Below are 21,080 nucleotides of genomic sequence, written 5' to 3'. Positions count from 1 at the left end.
CAAGGGGCGCCCAGAAAGTAATGTACCATATTTTTTTTATTCAACAGTTATTTATTGAATACAATGAAACTTTCACAAGAAAGAATGTTGTTTCTTCTACACTTCCTATTTTTTCGTATTTCATTCATTGTTTTATTGCAGCTTGAGAATCCCTTGGCCATGAACCATTCCAATTATTTTTCTATGTTCGCTATTGATTGCAGTTTCATGCCAACTTTCAACGGTATTGGAAGCAACATTTTCAGAATTCCTAAGGTCCCAATGCTCTCTAGTGGGTACTCTACTCTTTCTGTATTCTGATTCCAAAAACAACTTTAAAATTCTTGAATAAGGAAACTGTAAAAAGAAACATACCATAAAGCATTGAGATGATAATAAATGACATTTTTTGCTATTTGGTTCTCTAAGCGTCATGCAGTAATCTAAAACTGTGTTTAATTGTTGTATATTCAGTCTATTTAAACAGTAGGGAGGAGAAAGTTGCTTTACAAATAAGCTAAGGGAAGATTCTCTCTTGTGTTATGTAACACCATGGTGTACTGCAACTAAATTGTTCTGCCTAACAATTGGAGAAAGAAAAATCCATCTGGTTCAGTTCTAAGCTGGGAGAAAGGCACTGGAAATAAAATGAAGGTTGATTGGAAAGAAAGTTTATTGATGAACAGAACCACAGTGTAGTTCTGGGACAGCTGACAATTGGCTTGATGAGCGCAAGGATTTTTGTAGTTTCTGAAATGTTGCAGGGATTGTGCAATGTAGTGAGCCTGGTGTCTTGCTATTCTAATGGTGGTGGGTTAATCCTACTATGTCCTAAAAAGTCAGGTCCAGTCCTTAGAATCTGGATGGGGTAAGGATGTAAATTTTAATCCCATCACTGGAGGTAAAAGTGTATTGTATGTGAATAAGCTTGGCCCGGGATTTCTTAATGGGCATCTGTTGCAGGCTATTAAGAAAGACTGGTGGGCTGCTTTCTGCCTCTATGAACACGTTTTTCCATTTCTCCTTTGGGGAAATGTAATATTCTACATCTTTTAATATTCCCCAAAATATTTCATTCTAGGAGGGGGGGCACTTCCCACACTATATTAGTACTGATATTGTCAAGTAGCTAGAAAAATTAAGACAAAATACTTATTACGAATTTTAACTAGAGATGCATTATATATCTTGCCATAAAACAATATCCATCTGTTTATATAGAAAGATAAAAACATAATTTCGCATACACAGCTTGCAACATCTTGGTGTACAAGCTGGCTTCATAGCGCTAGAACAGATCAAGTAATGTAAGGCATATTAATAACGTTTGTATTGTTACACCCACACTAACATTAGGCGAGGGTGGGGGTTATATGGAATTTAGTTTCCATTCTGCTTGTACATTCAGAAAGTAATCAGAAACTGAACTGGGTTGACAGAAGGTAAGCATCCCTAGGATCCCATATGCCTTTGATTCATTTATCTTGAGAGAAGTGCAAATCCAAACAATATGCTGGGTTTTTTTGTGTTTCTTGTTAAATACATTTATTTACATAGAAAACCTAAAGGTAAAGTTTTCTCCTGTCCAATTGTGTCATCTTCGTTTCTTAGCTAAGGGAGCCAGCATTGTCCAAAGATATTTCCGTGGTCACATGACCAGCATGACTATAGACCTAGGCGTATGGAACACTGTTATTTTCCCCACCAAAGTGGTACCTATTTATCTACTCACATTTGCATGCTTCCAAACTGCTAAGTGGGCAGGAGCTGGGGTAAGGATGACAGCTCACTCTGTGACACAGCACTCAGGTCTCAAATCCGAGCTGTCAACTTTCCAGCTGATAAGCCCAGTGTCTTTAACCACTGAACCACCACGCCCTCTTATAGAAAACCTAGAAAAGTGATGGTGAACCTATGGCATGTGTGTCACAGGTGGCACGCAGAACCATATCTGAGGGCACACAAGATGTTTTCTATGGCAGCTACAGCTAGATCTGTGCTCTAGCTAGCTGATTTTTCAACCTTTTTTCCTGCTCTTTTTGCTTTTCCCAAGCTTCAGGAAAGTGTCCTAAAGCCTAGAGATATCAAAAAGAAACCCGGCCCAACAAGCCAACCAGAAGTTTGGAAAGGAAATGAAAGTGGAGCTGCCCTACTACTTACCTTCAAACAGTTGCAACCAGGCCCACAGACCTCAACCCATTTCTTCTGCAGTCAGCTAAACTTTCCTGAAGTCCACTAGCTAATAACAGAGCTCCAGATCGATCCAGAGCTCTGTAATCAGCTACAGAGGTCTTCAGGAAAGGCCTTTAGGAAAGGTCTCTTCAGTGATAACAGAGCTCCAGATTTATCCGTAGCTTTGTTATTGGCTAGAGAGGCCTTCAGGAAAGGCATCTGCTGCTCATAACAGAGATCCACATCAATCCAAAGCTCTGTTATTGCCTTTGGAGACCTTTAGGAAAACCTTCCTGGCTGCAGAAGAAATGGGCCAAGGTGTGCGAGGCCTGGTTGCAACTATGTGAAGTTAAGTTCTGTTTTGTTTCCGAACTTCCAATTGGCCTATTGGGGCATTTTTTCGCTGTCCCCAGACTTCAGGAGGCTTTCCTGAAGCCTAGGGAGAGTGAAAAACAGCCCAACAGACCTACTGGAAGGCTTCAATGAGACCTGGGCGTATGTGTGTGGGAAAGCAGGGGGGGGGGTTGTGTGTATGCATAGGGGGAGGTCATTGCATTGTAGGTGTGAACACACGCATGCATGCTATTGTGTGCACGCCCACTCTTGGCACCTGAGCCAAAAAAGCTTCGCCCTCACTGTCTTAGAAGCTGGTAAGAAGTTGAGCTGGAGATTTCAACATTTGGGCTTTCTTCTTTAGATGAAGTGAGATGTTATAGCAGAATGTATATTCCATATATTAGTTGTTTAATGATCTCATGGCATGATAGACTCCATCTTCTTCTCTAGATTACATATAATACAAGTAATAGTGACTTCATCTTATGTGAGAAAAATCTCAATGTCCTGAAGTGATGGACAAATGCAATACATGTTTCAGAGATATTTAAAATATATTAGCTGCTTTTACAGATGGCCAAACAGATTTTAAGGAGACAAAAATAGAATTGCTACTCTGAAGAGCAACATGACTCATCATTAGGAAAGTGAAAGGAGCAAGTCTTCGAGACCACCTTCTACCACATAGTTCCCAGCGACCGATAAGGGCTCAATGTTAGTCTTCTCTGGGTCCCGTCAGCTGAACAGTGTCAACTAGCAGGGCCACAGGGGAGAGCCTTCTCAGTGTTGGCTCAGATTCTCTGGAACCAGCTACCTCTTGAGATCCAGACTGCCCCCCACGCTACTGGCCTTCCAGAAAGCTGTAAAGAACTGGCTTTTCCAGAAGGCTTGGGGCTGTTGATTGGATAGTGTACCATCAAGATCTGGCCATAAATGTATGATTTTTTGTTACTGTTGGTTTTAAATTGTTTTGTAAATTGCATTTTTGGATGGTCTAATATTATACTGTATGTCTTATTTTATTGGTTGTGAGTCGCCTAAAGTCCTTAGGGAATTGGGAGACATATAAACTGAATAAAATAAAATAAACAAACAAACAAATAAATGGGATACAGTTCAGTGACTGGTGTGTAAGTATAGTAGCAGTGATCAACTCTTTGTAGATTCCTTGTGAACAGTAACATACGTTGTAAATTATACATACATTGCATTCATTTCAAATACTGTAGACTCAAAACGTTTTAAAACATGAAATATTTTTTTCTTCACAGAAATATTTATCAACAAGCTGTTCATCTTACTGATCTTTTGAAAAAAATGGGGTGATTTAAGGGAAACTGTTTGCTTGAGCCATTTTGAGAAAGTTTCCAAAGCACTATTCATCAGCTAATATTCCTATTTGTGGCCAGAAAACATGGTACAGTAGTTTAAAGCCACAGAGAGTTCCCAAAATAAGTGATCTCTTACTTCTGCCCTTGTGACTGTAATTTTTTGAAAATGAGAAAGAATGGTAGGGAATACTTCCGTCTCTGATTTCTGTCTTCCAGATACTCCAGTTACAAATACTGCAGTAAATAAAATATGCATTATGAATAAAGCATTTAGCCTCTTGGATGCAGTCATTGTTTATTGACATAAGACAGACACAAAAAGATACCAGTTCCAAGACTGATTGACTGAACTGCTGCCATAGTGCCTTTTTTTATGGATCTGGGTCTGCTGCCAGTAAAGCACTTCACATATTATTGCATGAATTTGTAGCTCTTGCACATTTAGAAAACTCTTTTGAATGAGTCCCTCTTCAATGGCTGAACACCAAATGCAGATTAATGCCACGTATATGCCAAAGCTGGATATTTAAAGCTATGATTTATGCCATTTCCCAGGATTTTCATTTTAACTCGTGAAATTTTAATACATGTATTTCTGCTTTAGGAAAATCAAAAAATGGGGATTAGATGTGCACTTTATCTTAAGACACTTTTTAAAAAATGAAAATACACTGTGGTACACAAGACCTGTGTTAATATTTTTTTAGTATCATTACATATTTGAAATTCAATTTTAAAAAATAGCCATAATGCTTGAAACAGTATTCTGCAGCACTGAAATCTGCTAACTTGTTAGTACCGTTTGTGCAAACATGTTGTCCATGCAGATGCAAATATTTTGCTTCCAAAATCTCTAATTTCTTGCTGTTTGTTATTTTATGTACAGCATCCTTTTTAAAGAACAATCATGGGCAGTATATGAGAATTTGCATCATATTGTAGACACTTCCACACATCGTTTTGGTGGTTAGCCCTACAATCTAATACGTACTGTCACTGAGGTCGTTTATTTCCAGGTCAAGTTCAACTGTGGCTTGACTGGTAAGGAATGTGCTGCTGTTGAAATTGGGAATTCTGCAGAAATTCAGGATATATTATTTCCAGAGTGCTTTAACTGCCAGTTCTGGGCTTTCCCTCCCCCTGTACATTGCCATTCATAAAGCTAGCCTTTCATAAGTTCATCTGAAAGAGGTCATAGAGGCATTGGTTGTTCTTGTTGATGATCTCTGGCAAGGGCAGCATGGAGATAGTGCAACTATTCTCATTCTCCTTGACCTCTCAGCAGTCTTCATTACCATCAACCATGGTATCGTTTGGACCAGCTATGGAAGCTGGGGCTGGGTGGCATAGTTTTTCACTGGGTCTTCTCCTTTGTCCATGGCCAGTCCCAATCAATGTTAATAGGGAGGGAAAGGTCTAGTCATCCACTATTTTGTGGCATGCAGCTCAGTATTCTCTCCATTCTTTTTTAATACACTACATGAAGCTGCTGGGTGAGATCATCCATCACCATGGATTGAGGTATCTGCAATGCGCTTACAATATCAAATTCTATATCCACCCCTGGGGAAAATAGAGGAGGAGGAGGAAGCATTAAATATGTTTGCTGTCTTGAGTTATTTATAAAAATAATAAAGGTGAGATTAAAAACAAATAAATGTAATGTTCATGTGATAATAAAATATTTTCTGGCTGCCAAGTGGTAATTGAAGAGAATTTTGTCTAACTTAACTTGAAACAACAAATTTTCACAAATTTGTCAAACTTACTTAAATAGCTTCCAATAAATATTTCTTAATTAACTTTTCTATTGAACTTAATTTGAGGTCTGATATATTTATGGACACATCCATATAGGAGGATTCTTTTTGTTTATTTAACCATTATCAGAGTTGGAGTAGTGGTGGTGTTTTTACTTTTTTACTTTAGTTTTACTTTTTTCTGGGATATTTGTTCAGTTCCCAGTCTAAACTATAGACTAAATATTCCTCCCAGCTCCAATCAAAGACAACTTGTGTTGTTGACTATAGCAATCTGCATCTTCTGGAGGGGACTAAGTGAGGGGCAGCCTTAAATTTTTGGGTTTTTTTAATTCCTCTCACCTCATCTTCTTTCGGCAGCGTCTCTCCTCCTCTTCTTCCCCCTCTTCCTCCTACCCATATTCCAAGCTTTTATTTCTTTCCTAATGGTTTTGCATGCATTATTTGCTTTTACATTGATTCCTATGGGAAACATTGCTTCTACTTAAGAACGTTTCTACTTAAGAACCTGGTCCCAGAACGAATTAAGTTCTTAAGTAGAGGTACCACTGTATTACATTCTTTAAATGCTGTGCTAACAAAAAAAATTCACTGAAATGATTTATCTATCACTTATTATGCTCGTAAATGCTCCAGTTAGAACAGAATACAAAAATAAGTAAATAAATAATAAAACTCTTAACAGTTTGGATTTAACAGGAAGTCAGAGATTATGTCAGTCCTTGCACCTTTGTTAAGCAAATAATGGAATTCAGATCATAAGGTCCACTTCATTTATTTATTAACTAGCTGATGTTCTGGCATTGCCCGGTTATTTATTTATCGCAATCTTGTGTTAGACAGGAAAACGAATGAATTCTATCTATAGTGTCAAATCAAAACAATGTTATTTACAGAGTTTTAAAAGTGTAAGGACCTTGTTCAAAACCCAGCTCTGCCCAGCTCTGCCACCACCCATTTTACCATTTCCTCAAATTGGGTCCAGGACTGGAATATAAATCCCTGGGCTGGCCCATGCTGTGCCTCTTCCACCCCTGTTGAAATAGGCTGCGTCTCTTGTCTGGCCCCCATTCCTGCTTCGCCTCCGTTGGGGTGATCACATCATTCATGTGATCAGTTGGGATGAAGGACAATCCTGGGAATATGGGCTAAAGCTGTGAGGTAGAGGCAGACGATCTGCTTAGGCTGTGGCGCGTTCAATCAAAGACCTCTGTACTGGCCTATTTTGGTAGCCCGTCACTGCCTATAGCCTTTTATATAGACAGATGGATTTGCTAAATTTGTTTGCCATCCATTTCACTGCAAAGGATATACAGTGATCCCCCGATCATTGCGAGGGTTCCGTTCCAGGACCCCTAGCAATGATCGGGTTTTCGCGAAGTAGCGCTGCGGAAGTAAAAACACCATCTGCGCATGCGCAGATGGTGTTTTTACTTCCGCAGCGCTAGCGAGGAGCCGAAGATTGGGGTTCCTGGGAAGGGGACTCAGCTGGGAAGCGGCGCTGGGGTTTCCCCACCGCCCACGCAAACTCCTCGCTGCCGCTCGCCCGCCCTTCGCCCGCCCACACCGCTCGCTCGCGCCGCTTCCCAGCTGAGTCCTGAAGCGAATTCGCTTCAGGACTCAGCTGGGAAGCGGCGCGAGTGAACGGCGTGGGCGGGCGAAGGGCAGGCGAGCGGCAGCGAGGAGTTTGCGTGGGCGGTGGGGAAACTCCTCGCTGATGCCCGCCGCTCGCCCTCCCACCAGCAAGAGGGGGAAGACCCAGGGAAGCCGCCCAGCAGCTGATCTGCCCGGCGCCATCTACGCATGCGTGCCCATAGAAAAAAGGGCCCGCATGCGCAGATGGTGTTTTTACTTCCGGGTTCAAAAATCGCCATATAGCCGTTTCGCAATGATCGGGATCGCAATACCCGGGGGATCACTGTATACTGCTCAAAAAAGTAAAGGGAACACTCAAATAACACATCCTAGATCTGAATGAATGAAATATTCTCATTGAATACTTTATTCTGCATAAAGTTGAATGTGCACAACAGCATGTGAAATCGATTGTCAATCAAGTGTTGCTTCCTAAGTGGAGTTTGATTTCACAGAAGTTTGATTTACTTAGAGTTATATTGTGTTGTTTAAGTGTTCCCTTTATTTTTTTTTTAGCAGTGTATAATAATTCAGGGGTTATATTCATTCATAGAATGGTACAGTATATCTTCATGTTTGCATTCAGAATCAGAGAGAGAACATGCTACACAATTCACACATACAGATAGGTATATAATAAATGTACATGCATACAAAGCCCTACTCAACACCCACACCAGTGAGGGGCTCCTACGGGTACGGTCAGATATGCAGAACCAGTAGAAAAAAATTGGTCAGGTACACAGAACTGGTAGAAAAATTTTGAATTTTTTTCTTTTTTCTCCTTCTGGTTTCTAGGTACGTTTTTCCTATTGCAGTAAATGAAGTTAAATGTGTATAATTTTAGAAGAGTTGTGCATGTGTGTGTGTGTGTGTTTGTGTACATACACATACAGTTTATATAGTAGATAATGTATATTTTTGTGTGCCTTGGGGTAATATGTACGGCATATATACATAGAATTAAATAGTATATTTTAGACATTCAGTAATAGTAAATAGATAGAGAAATGGTTTCTCTTTGAGGTGAGGAGAGGCCAGGCACCCTAACCCAAACCCAAACCCTTGACGTAAGTGACGTCAAGTTGGCCACCTTTAAGCCAGTCACATGACCTTTAAACCGTCCCAGTCACATGATCACCAAGCCACTCCCATCTGGTCACATATGCAGCAAGCCACACTCACAAAATAAGCCACACCCACAATGTGGTAGTAAACTTTTTTGCAGCCCTTCACTGACCCACACATATACTGTATATGTGCATCATTTACTCATTAAGCAACTGTTTGAAATTATGACAGTATTGAATGAAGGTTACTTAGGATGGGTCCTCATGTCTTATGATTGCAAGTCAGCTATTTGGAAGCTGGCTCACAATTACAACATTGGAGTGTCTGTGGACAATTTGTGATTTTTACTGCTGGCTTCTGCCAAAATCAGTGAGGAAGCCCACAGGAGGTTGGATTCAAATCATACAGCATTTTGCCTAACAATTTGCCTAACTGGAACTGCCAGAACTGCTTAAGTCAGCACAGCCACATTGTACTGTATAACTTAGTTCCCAGTCCCAGTTATTGTAAGTGAGGATTATCTATACACATATAAAAAAAGATATTTTCTGATCAAATGATTGCTACAATATAGCAAATAGTTGTGGTTGTTTTGCTGTATTCTAATGATGACCCATGTTTTTGCAAGAGAATCTGATGTTATTTTTATTTCTAGAGAAGAGAAAAATCACTGCATTTTTGCAATCACTGGCAATAAAAATACTGTACATCCATTCTGTTCATAATAGTGGATAATCAGTTAAATGTACTTCTCCCCACTCAGTAAAGAATGAGAAATTGTTGCCTTTTTGTCCCTTGACAAGAACACCCAAAAGCTTTCTGTTCCACTTAAAAATATTAACACACTTAAAAGTCATTGCAAAGTTTAAATAGATTTATAGTGGAGACCAAAGAGCCAGAAGTTAGTAGAAAAATAAAATATCAAAATTTCCTTTACAGATGCTGTAGTAAACCTTGAAGAACACTGATTGTAAATCCTTGGCTTAATATCCCCTTTCATTTGCATTCAGTTCATGTATTAATAACCATGTTTATTTATTTTTTATTTTTTATTTATTAATCGGATTTATATGCTGCCCGATGACTCAGGGTGACTTGCAACATATAAAAAGACAATGTAAATCGAAAACCAATTAATTAAAGTTAAAAATCTTAAATCAGAAAACCAATTAAAATGCACACATTCATTCAGTCAACAAACCCACCATATACTGATATTTGTGATCTAATATATGCTTGATTAGATAAACAAACAAACAAACAAATAAGAAAGAGAAGCTGACAACCACATGGTGAAAGAAATGTTTCCCATATTTATTTGTGAATAACAAAGGATATCCAGAACTGAAATTTCTGCTGACAACAGTTTTAATATAATTCATACTCATTTTCTACTACTGTGCCATAGTAAATTCAGAGATGACCAGTATAACAATTTCTAGATTCTGAATTACTAGAATATCACTACAAGTAAACCATACTTATTTTTTCATTGTCTTGTAGATTTATATGTAGTATACTTTTTACTCATAAACACCTGGACAGTGGACAATAGCCAAACTATTTGTCACATGCACTAACTGATGATTTTGTCTCATTATGGATGGATAAGAGGAAAGAAGGCGGCTTTTGAGTGGTCAGAATGGGTAAATGGTGGAAGAAATGTGCAACTACTTTTGTCTCATATAATTCAAGTTTTAATATCTCAAATGAAATTAATGGAAGACTCCCAGTGCAATTTATATACAAGTAAAACACAGGTAGTCCTCAACTTACAAATATTTGTTTAACTATGGCTTAGAAGTTATGATGGCTTCAGAAAAAGTGATTTACAACCAGGGGTGGTCTCCTGCCAGGACGGGGGGGGGGGGGCACAGTGGGGTAGCAAAAATGGAGCTCTATCCTAGAGCACCCAATTTACACTGAAAGATGTAGAAAGAAAAGGCATAAGCCACGCCCACAGTATGGTAGTAAAAATTTTGGTAGCCCTTCACTGCTTACAACTGTCCTCAAAGTTGCGACTGTCACATCACCCACACAATCAACAGTTTTGGGTTGCAGTGTCTCGCAGTCACATGATAGTAATTTGCTACCTTCCCAGCCAGGTTTCAATAAGCAGTATCAATTGGGGAATCTAGATTTGCTTAATGATGTTGATGTTGTGATTCATTTAATGACCATGGTAAAAATGGTTGTAAAATTGAATCTGGTCATGTGATGATTCACTTAATGACCATAACTCCTAGCAACAGAAATCCTGGCTCCAATTGTGATCGTAAGTCAAGTACTACCTGTAGTTTACACAAACATTATTAAGGGAGAGAGAAACATGCCCTTAAGTTATGCTTCATGCTTTCTTTTTCTTATCTCCTTTACCATATTCTGGCTGTGGGATTTCAACCCCTTCTTCAGGTATGAACACGCTGACTGTGAAATCACTTGTCTCTGTACCATACTGGTTTTTTACTAAAAGGCTATATCTGCCCGAATCAATCGTACTGACAGCTGTAATAGTGAAGCAGGCTTGTTTTCCCGATTCATATTTCAAGATGATATTGTCATCTGCTTTCAGGAGTTTTTCATTCTTGAGCCATGAAATCTCAGGGACAGGATTTCCCCAGACACTGCAAGTAAGATTAAGTGCCTGCAAGAAACATACAAAGGATGCAAATATAAATAAATAAGAACTTAACAAATGCTATCATGACTATACTTCTATTATTATCCCCGCCTCCGTCCTCCTCTTCCTTTCTACTTCCTTCTGGAACTGTTATACTAGAAACTTTTTGTGTTCGACTATTTTCTCTTCTTTGAGATAATCAGAAACTATATACTTGTTTTATCATAAATGTAAATACTAGAAATGCTTGCATAATTAGTCTGTTAATAGGCAATTAGACTTGTTTATTCTCAAAGAAAGTTACAGTGCTGGTAAAAAAATGATTGCAAAACAGGTTTTCAGTTTAAATAATATGTTTAAATTACAGAAAACAACTTTTTCTGGATTGTGATAATAATTATATGCTTTATTGGTTTACTGTTAATTTGAAGTTATATATTTTTTCCAAATTACATTGATTCTAGAAGGTTTTATAAAAAAAATGTTTCTGTGACAAATATATTGTGGCTTAGGAAGCTAATTTTCAATTTTATTATTAATTTTATTACTGAAAATAATTTTGAGCCAGGTCAGAATCCAAAGTTAAAGACTGCTATTAGTTAATATAGTATTATCTAGATTCTCACATATCTGATGTTTAAAATCTAAATAATATTAGAAGCATTCTAAACTCTTCTATAATACGAATAGCATGAAGACTAAATTGGACAACAAAATATAAATTGCCTCCCCATTCTGTTCCAGTTTCTGATTTTTTTGAGAGTTAATTAATTATAGGTTTAATAGTATTTATTAGATTGATACCTCTATTAATGGCAAGAAGAAAATCCCAACAGATACAGGCATATGATTTTAAACTCCAGAGAAGTTCAACATTTAAAGGCATTTAAATTGAGAATTTTTATTTACTCCTACTCCTTTATGTAAGAAATTATTAATGCAAAAAAGAAAACAGATGAAAATCTAGAAGGATTATACATGTCATGATTCCTAATCTCCATCTAATAACCCTGTTGTGGTTAGATCTGGCCCAGCTCCTGCCCCAAGAAATGTGCAGGTGGATGTGGGGGAGACATCCACATGCTGCAGGCCTGTTTTGCTCCCGATGGAATCTGCCAATGAAGCCTCCTCTGACCAAGGAAGCATGAGTGACAGGGAAGAGGGGAGTTTGGCAGACAGCCCAGGAGGATATCAATCATCTGTATTATCCTTGGATTCTGAACAAGAATTAATGACACGTCCACACATGCGTAGAGTGATGCGTAGGAGACAACGACTGAAGGATTATTACAAGAGAAAATGAGGCCACCTGTGGTTGGGTGGGGCTCCAGTAATTAGGGCTGCTGCTATAAATAGCAGCGTGTGGGTTTGGCCTTGTGAAAGAGTATCTGATCGCAGTTCTTCAGGAATCGTGTGTTGCTGTTTTCTGGACTTTATTGATTTTTCATGCCTTTGAAACCAAAGCAGAGTGACGTGTGTGTGTGTGTGTGTGTCTCACTTCTTTGGAAGAAGAAGGGGTGTGAAGATTCTTCCCAGCTGCTAGCTAAGTACTTAATGACTGTTTAAGGGAAATTGTACAGATTACCCGGTTGTTTTGGGACGGGTGCTCTTTGCAATACAAAAAGAGTGCTTAGTTTATTTTGAATTTTGTGATAAAGAACATTGTTTTGAATTTTCAAATGTGTGTGTGTGTGTGTGTGTGTGTGTGTGTGTGTGTCTGCAATTTGTACCCTTGGGAGGCTCCTATCAGAGAGCCCGGCAGAACATAACCCATGACTGTTTTTAATTTTAAAAAAATTCAAGACCTATATCTTGAACCTCATTCATTAGTGAAAACACAGATAATGAACAAATTTTAACATTATGAAGTTGTAGGAAGTTAATGCCCACCCCTCTCGTAGAAGAATGAAAGGAAATAGGAAATATTAAAAAGGCAGAATATTATATTTCCATGGATGAGAAATGAAGAAACATATTTTTTTAAAGACAGAAAACAGACTCACTCTTAATAGCCTACCACCCTCCTCAATAGCCCGCATCAAATGTCAGCACTTAAGAGATAGAGAGATGGCTAGGTATATTCATAAGCAAATACCCTCACTCAAGATCCAAACCAGGACAAAGCCAGTAAGACATAAAAGGAATTGCCCAAAGCTCCTTCATTGCACCACTCAGCAAGATTCAACCAAGTTTTGAGGGTAGGAGCCATTTATGACAACAAAAGCCTTCAGTATGAAACTACCCTAATGCAAATTTGGTCAATTTCAAGCAGCAAATGCCAGACCTTGGTAAGTGTTCTAAGCAGCTAGTTAAGCTCATAGGACTGAGCTTATTAACTTGTGCTTAGCGCTTTTTAGAGCAGCGCTGTGCTGCAGAGAAAAACAGCTCAAGGAGTTTTAGGTTATCTTTCTGCCCTGCAACAGAAACAAAATAAAAGGGGGTGAAAAAGGGTCAGACACAGGACCCTATAGAATGGAATTTTATCTGAATAAAACGGCAGCAACCAGTGATCTTTGCAGTCTCTCTGTTTCACATGCAGTTAGCTTAATGATTATCTCATTGGGACCAATTTCAATAACTAAACAGGGACTACAGTACCTGAGATTTTGTGGGGTGTCTTGTACCAGCATATACTTTTTTTATCAAGTATCAATGAAAAATTCATTTATATTGAATTAATATTCAAGATTTCTGCAAAAATCAATGAGATTAGCAGCAAATGCCAGGCCATAATGCTCTATGCTGAATTATGATCTGAATTTTGTGTCCCTCCCTCCCTCTCTCTCTCTCTCTATATATATATACATATATATATTTCATATTCTTTTTAAAAAGTAGAAGTGCCCTAAATACTGGGCTGGCTGACTAACAAACTGAAATCACATTCTCCATATAAAAGATGAATAGGAAATCTATACTGCTCAAAAAAATAAAGGGAACACTCAAATAACACATCCTAGATCTGAATGAATGAAATATTCTCATTGAATATTTCATTTACACAACTATTCCATTTGTACAACAGCATGTGAAATTGATTGTCAATCAGTGTTGCTTCCTAAGTGGACAGTTTGATTTCACAGAAGTTTGATTTACTTGGAGTTATATTCTGTTGTTTAAATATTCCCTTTTTTGGGGGGAGCAGTGCATTTATTTATCAAAGTCGGGGCTTATGGAAAATTGAGAACCTGCTCTTTTCTGGGAATGAAGAAATCTGTAGAATTGCTTATTTTAAATATTTCAGCTACTTATTTATACCTTGCCTTCCTGAATAGTGACAACATCCGGCAGACCTCCAAGTACCCGAGCACGATCTGCAAAAGAAAATAAAAATAAATCAAAGTACTTATTTTTCTGCAAGCTGCCAGTGCTTCATACAATCAGATAGTGGCTCCTAGTATTTCTGCCCTATTCTGCCTAAACATAATAACTATGATAAAATTGCTATTATGAGTCACATGTTATTTACCTCCTGAAGTATCAGGAATAATGGCCTCTAATAGACACTCAATGTTAACAGCAAGTGCAAATCACATTCCAAATTATTAACAAGGGGAGGAAAAGTTTGGGGTTTGTTTGTTTGTTTGTTTATTTATTGATTGATTGATTGGATTTGTATGCTGCCCCTCTCCGGAGACTCGGTTGTTGAAGTTCATTAAACAATATTGCACTAAGGCCATTAGATTACTTTAAGCTTCTTTGTATCACCTTACTACTTACTGCCTCTTTATGAGTCAACTTATATATTGGTAAATGTTTGAGTGGACTGGTTTAAATAATATATTTTATTTAAAAAATATTTCCATGAAAAACCCCACCACTAGAAATAAATAGGAAACATTCCATCCTATTGACAAAACAGGCACCAAATAAAAAGACAATTCACTTACTTTTTTCTGCAATAGCAGCTGTTCTGTAATGGAAAAAGACAGAAAGAAACCTCAGTTTTATATGTGCAACTTTAAACAGACGAAGAAAATCATTCTGTATAATATCTCACTTTGTTAATTATTTTTTCTATGATATTTCAGCATCAGCCCTCAAAATAATAATGAAACTATTTTCAATAAGCAAAACACTACATTTTAATCTTTTGGATATATAATGATAATAGTTAGATAAAGATAGATTAAATATATTTATTTTTGCCATATGCTGGGTTATTGGAGGGAAAAGTCATCTTCCATTTTTTTCTGGATGTAGATTTCCCTTTAACTAACTATTCAGTAGAAAATAGTAGCTGAACTACTATTTGGAAAAAGGAGAAGAGATAAATTTCCACTATGTTTTGAACTTATCTATTATTCATTTCATTTCATTTATTCGATTTTTATGCCACTCTTCTCCTTATATTCAGGGTGGCTTACAACATGTTAGCAATAGCACTTTTTAATAGAGCCAGCATATTGCCCCCAAAAATCCGGGTCCTCATTTTACCCACCTCGAAAGGATGGAAGGCTGAGTCAACCTTCAGCCGGTGGTGAGATTTGAACCGCTGACCTAGAGATCTACAGTCAGCTTCAGTGGCCTGCAGTACAGCACCCTACCTGCTGTGCCACCCCGGCTCTATATTTTATATTATATATCAATTAAAGCAGGTAGTGTTTAAATTACAAAAATATTGAAAGTGACCTACCACTAGAACAAAGTTCATAAATCGATAGTTAAGCTAGAGAATAAGGTTTAGGGCAGGGATGTCAAATTCAAGGCCCATGTACTGGATCTGGCCTGTGGAGTGCTTAGATCTGGCCTGCGGGGCCGGTCTGGAAATATCAAACAACCGCCCTGTGCTGCCTCTGCCAGCCAAAATGGGCAATGGGGGCCCATTATTCAGCCCCCTTGCAGCCTGTTTTCAGTCTCCATGACCTCCTGCAGTCCTCTGCAAGAAATGGGCCATGGGGGAGGGGAAAACCTTTAATTTTGGCTGGCAAGGTATTGCAGGAGGCATCTCTCCCGCCCTCGCCAGTCCGTGGAGATCTACAATGCTGATCTGGCCCTCAAAGAAATCCAGTTTGACATCCCTGGTTTAAGGTTACCAGGTCATTTGAATTATTCCTGGATGAAACGAGAGATGTGGAAAACTCTATACATTGTCAAAGGTTTGCAGCCCAAATATGGTGCGCCTAATTAAAATAAAAGAATTTATTTTACTTAAGCTATATACTTACTTTAATCTTTGGAATTCAGCAAAGGCGTCATCAAATGCTTAATAAAAGAAGAAAAAACATTACATTGATAGCATCCTTTATAAAGTCAATTTATGCTATTACTTTATTTAGTTTTTTGTGTAATATGCTGGAACATTGAGAAAGTCATGCTGTACAAGTGATACAAATTAAATTATGTTCCTATATTAATTGTCTTATTAACTATATATGGAAGCTATATCATATGCTGTACCCTAGTTCTGGCACTGTGCATGCAGTTGCCATCTTTTTTTCAGCTTTGTTTTTTTGCCACGTGGAGCGGAAAGAAGCGAACTGGCAGCAAGCTAAGTTAGAATCTACCCCTGCTTTCAGGGTCCCCACATGCACCGTTTTGGCTCCCATGGGGCTGTAGGAAGGCTTGCTAGGCCCAAAACAGGTGCGGGGGGGGGGGGGGGGCTTCAAGAGAGAAAGAAAAAAACCTCACTGTTTGGGGATCTTCACTGAGTCTGAATTGAGAATTTATTGTAAGCTCAGGCTAAGCTAGTCAACAGAGGAGCTCTAAGAATGCCAGATGATCAATGGGCATGTTCTCAGTTTCAAAATGTCTGGCTTTCTTCCTGCTACCAAGGAACTTCTGGAGTTCTTCACAGGAAAGGAGAAAGGGAGGGAAGGAGAGAGGGAGGGAGGGAGGGAGGGACAGAGAAAGAGAGGGTAAGGGAGAGAGAGAGGGAGAGACAAAAAATAAAAAGAGAGAAATAAAGAGAAAGAGAGAAAGAAAAGAGAAAGAAAAAAGGAAGGAAGGAAGGAAGGAAGGAAGGAGAGAGATAAAGAGAGAGAGAGAGAAAGAGAGAAAGAAGAGAAAGGAAGCACCACAAACCCTGGCACTAGACATGGCTTCAGAAGACACTTTGAAACAGCACAGCAATTTAGGGGTGGAAGATATCTTGTAGGGTCCTGCTGCAGCAGGAAACCTTACATTTTATTCAATCCATGACATTTCCTGGCTCTAGCAATCATATGCAAGCTAGGGAAGGGCATCTGAAGGCATGTGTAATGTTCTAATTTACAGAAATTATGGTTAAGTGTGTTGCAGAAAGTGGACTGGATGTATTTTTCCAAACATAGTAAGTGAGGTTGAATGTGTAGAAGAGCTCTCTGTGTGTGCGTATACATACATATACAGCATATATAGTAGACAATGTATCTTTTTGTGTACGTGTGTGTAATATTTTGGACGTTCAGTAGTAGTAAATAGGGAAATTGTATCTTGTTAAGGCCAATAATGATAGGAGAGGCCAAGTACCCTCACTCTAACCCTTGATGTGAGTGACGTCAAGTTGGCTATGACAAGCAGTCATATGATCAACCAGTGACATGATCACCCAGCAACCCTCACCCAATCACATGACCACAAAGCCCTCCCACCCAGTCACATTGAGGAAAGCGCGTTAGGAACATAATTTCATATAGCATTTATAATCAGTATTGTCATCATTATATCTTTAGGTAATCATAAGAACCAATTCTTCCTCTCAAGCAAACCTTGCATCATTATTTCCCCTTTTCTCATCTAAAGCAAAGCTTGCATTGTTACTTCTCCTTTTTTAAATTGTATTTTATTTAACCTTTGAAAAACCTCTCACTTACTGTAACATGCCAAAGAACAATGTCACAAGACCAAGAATACCAGATGATGTAGTATGTCTTTTTAGTCTGCCTGTTTGAACCTACAGGTTTATGTGATTTGTGCTTGCTATGATTTGTACTTATGAATTTCTGTTTTTTCTGTATAAGGACATAACTTTATCTGTACACTGTTATTGGCAGGTGGATGACACACCTGGTCATCCAAGCATCATTTGTGGTGTAATAATCTTAATAAAATATAAGAGGTGGTTCAGATTTCTCTTTTTATGGTACTGAACCTGATTCATCAATAAACCTATGTTACTCCATCTTCTTGTGGTCTTCATTCCCTGAACTGATAAACTGATTCAGCTGCAACAACATGACCATAAAGCCATACCTACTGTCACATGACCATCAAGCCACATCCACAAAATAAGGCATGCCCAGAGAACAGGTAGTAAAAAAATTTAAAACCCACCCCTGCTGAAAGTTACTGTAAAATCATAAAACTGGAAGACCAAGAGATGCTATCACTACAACTTGTAGTCTTCTCAGTTTCTGCACTGAATGGCACTAGCAGCTACATAAAATCATTTCAATAACAGAAAGTTCTGGTGATCTTATTTTTCTGAATTATTTGATCCAGTAGTAAAAGCCACTGAAAGGAAATCCCTTGCAGTAGGAGACACTTTTTGGTGTTTTGAACATAATATACATCTGGAATAGCAGAATAACTTTCTGTTGCAGACGATTTTGTTTAGAATGTCTTCAGACCATTCCCACAATGACCAGATCACTGTGGTTTGCAATAAAAAGGAAGAAGCTGGAGTCTCACTGAACCTTGTATTCCTGAAATATTATATACTGTATACTCCTAATTAAAACTTAGTAATTTCATATCACTAATTAAAATTTAATTCTTTACCTTGTCCAGAAAGATCCACCATTTTTGTGTGTGTAGATTTACCATCAAATAGCTCCAATATATATTTGCCCTTATCATTTGTTGTTGGTTCGTTAATTTGCAACCAGATTTGGTTTCCTGTAACACCAGTCTTAACTCTGTCTGTGTACTTAATTTTGACTTCACTAAAAATAAAAATGCAATATAGATTTTATATATAAATAATACAAATAATAACTCATATGCATTTATATAATTGAAACAAATGTACCAATAAAGAAGAAAATTTTCATGAAAACAACCAAGCTCAGACAGCATCAAGGACCCCTAAAACTAATGTATATAATTTATTACAAATTTTATTACATAGATAATATAGATAATAATTTTGCCTGCATTGGGAATCTGAATGGAAGATTTATAATTATGTGATGATTGGAGATTTCTATTCTAGATATACTTTCTTTCACTCCATTATATTCGAGAAGAGTTTTTCCAAGTGTACTTGAACCTCAGCTTCTACAACACTGCAGTACCACGATCATTAAAATAAAAATGACAATTAAAAGTGCCTTTTTAGATCATTGTAGTGATCTTGTCACATCTTAAATAAATTGTAGATCATGAAAATAATTTGTTTAGTCTTTCCATGAAAATTTCTCTTAAACCTTCCCTCATTGATATCACACAGAGAATTTGCAATTTTATTTCCAGGACAGTTATTGTGGAAACAAAATAGTCATTAGAACTGCAATGCAGAGAGAGTTAGTTTTCCATGCTTCCAGTTCCAAATTTGAAGAACGAAGCTTAAAATATATATTAAATGCATATGCACATATTAAATGAATTTGCTCAAGTTCCCCAAGAACTGAAGTATTTCAGGAGTGTAGCCCTAATCAACAATTATCTGTCTTTGGGAGAAGATGATCCATACTATTTTTATACCTTTCCCAAACACAAAGTTTTTTGCCCCCCAGTTTTAGAACCGGAAAATGAATCATTATAAATATGTTCTACATTTCAATATGTATAGAATTATTCCTGTTAAATGAGGTAAGCAACACTATTCTTCACTTACTTGTGTGACCAACTCACTCTCAGATCTTCCAAGTAGTAGTTAACGAAGGAGTATAATCTGATGCCCTCTGCTGTGCTCTGAATTTTCAAATCAGTTGCAGATAAAGCTGAAAAACAACACATTTTTAAATACTTATGGTCATTCATTGTATGTACAAATGAGTCATTCATTAGGAGAAATTAATACTTACCAATCTTTCTGCATACTTCCGTCATCAAATCTGTAAAAGCTGTGGAAATAAATCCAGAGAAATACTTAGCGCGTTCATGTCATATACTGTATTCTTGGTTATAACTGAATATTACCCTGAGGTCCATTGACTGAGATGGAACAGATAGGAAATTTAAATTTGTTTTTGAAACACGTTTGACTGAATCTATACTTGCATTATTGTCCTTTAAATCCCTCTATTTTTTTAATTTGACCTCAAATCTTTTAAAAGCATTTTATTTTTTTCTCCCTTCCTTTTTCTGTTTCTTCAATGATCAAGGATGACTTTGAAAGCAGGACATAAAATAAATCAATATCAGAATTAAAATTGTTGTTGCTATAAATAGCTGAATGGATTTATAGTTAGAAAGACCATGGTGTACATGTAGAGAGCAAGGTCTCTATCTGCTAATGGCTTTAAAGGCCAAGGTAAACACCTTGAATTGTGCTCAGAAGATTAGTAGTCAATGTAGAATGTGCAATTTAGGCGTTACATGACCCTTATATCTTGAAACATCTAGCAGTTCAGCTGTTTCATTTTACACCAATTTCAATGTGTAAATTTCAGGACATTTTTCAACTAGAAATATGGGATTTGAAGTCCATACATCTTAAAGTTGCCAAGCTTAAAAATCACTATTCTATACTTTGTCAACTAATACTGTATGTTAGGTCAAATTGAAATCTCATTCAATTTGGGAAATAGCTGCATGGGAAAATAATACTGTGACCAACAATATTATTGGTTGGTCTCCTTCAGCCAGATTCTTAGAGCAGGTTTTAGAACTACTGATTGTGACATGATTATGAGGTTTTAGGGCTATGGCTGAAGATGTTCTGTAATGTTGTAAACTGGGTTGATATTGCTAATAGTACCCATTGCAATCATAGATTTAAATCTGAATATTCTCATCAAAACACAGGTTATCTAGACTATTTCTTGACACCATTGATGGCATCAGCATTATTTTCCTACTATTGTAACAGAATTCAAAACACAAAGTATTTTGCTTAGACAAGAACTATTTTTATATTAAATGGTCATTAATCCATACACAAAGCAATTTTAGTGCTCATAGTCTATTCAGTGGGTTTAGATATGAAAGACAAACTCTCTTTTAATAGGTACCTCTACGCTAATTTCACAGCAACGGGACTTTGGAACAGAGATAATCTATCCTTATTATTCTATTATTCAGAACTGCTGG

At 37.5% G+C, this 21,080-nt stretch overlaps 1 protein-coding gene and 1 long non-coding RNA gene across 3 annotated transcripts in view; both read right to left on the bottom strand.

The window, feature by feature from the left end:
- Positions 1-30: 30 nt before the first annotated feature.
- LOC139165904 (uncharacterized) lies at positions 31-2,210 on the bottom strand. Its single transcript, XR_011558835.1, has 2 exons — positions 2,140-2,210; positions 31-336 (listed from the first exon to the last, which is right to left on the bottom strand). It is a non-coding gene; the product is annotated as an uncharacterized lncRNA (long non-coding RNA).
- A 7,364-nt stretch (positions 2,211-9,574) lies between these two features.
- Positions 9,575-21,080, bottom strand: part of MYOM1 (myomesin 1) — a 94,409-nt gene continuing 82,903 nt past the window's right edge. For both annotated transcript variants that reach the window (XM_070747586.1, XM_070747587.1), the window contains exons 32-38: positions 19,853-19,891; positions 19,663-19,768; positions 18,606-18,769; positions 16,073-16,109; positions 14,795-14,817; positions 14,163-14,218; positions 9,575-10,928 (exon numbers count right to left, since the gene is read on the bottom strand). In XM_070747586.1, the coding sequence (XP_070603687.1) occupies positions 10,632-10,928; positions 14,163-14,218; positions 14,795-14,817; positions 16,073-16,109; positions 18,606-18,769; positions 19,663-19,768; positions 19,853-19,891 (722 nt within the window). In that variant the 3' untranslated portion in view covers positions 9,575-10,631. The remainder of the gene's footprint in view (positions 10,929-14,162; positions 14,219-14,794; positions 14,818-16,072; positions 16,110-18,605; positions 18,770-19,662; positions 19,769-19,852; positions 19,892-21,080) is intronic.

Source organism: Erythrolamprus reginae, chromosome 3, assembly GCF_031021105.1.
Source record: "Erythrolamprus reginae isolate rEryReg1 chromosome 3, rEryReg1.hap1, whole genome shotgun sequence".
Lineage (NCBI taxonomy): Eukaryota > Metazoa > Chordata > Lepidosauria > Squamata > Dipsadidae > Erythrolamprus > Erythrolamprus reginae.
This window is presented reverse-complemented; position numbering and strand designations above follow the sequence as displayed.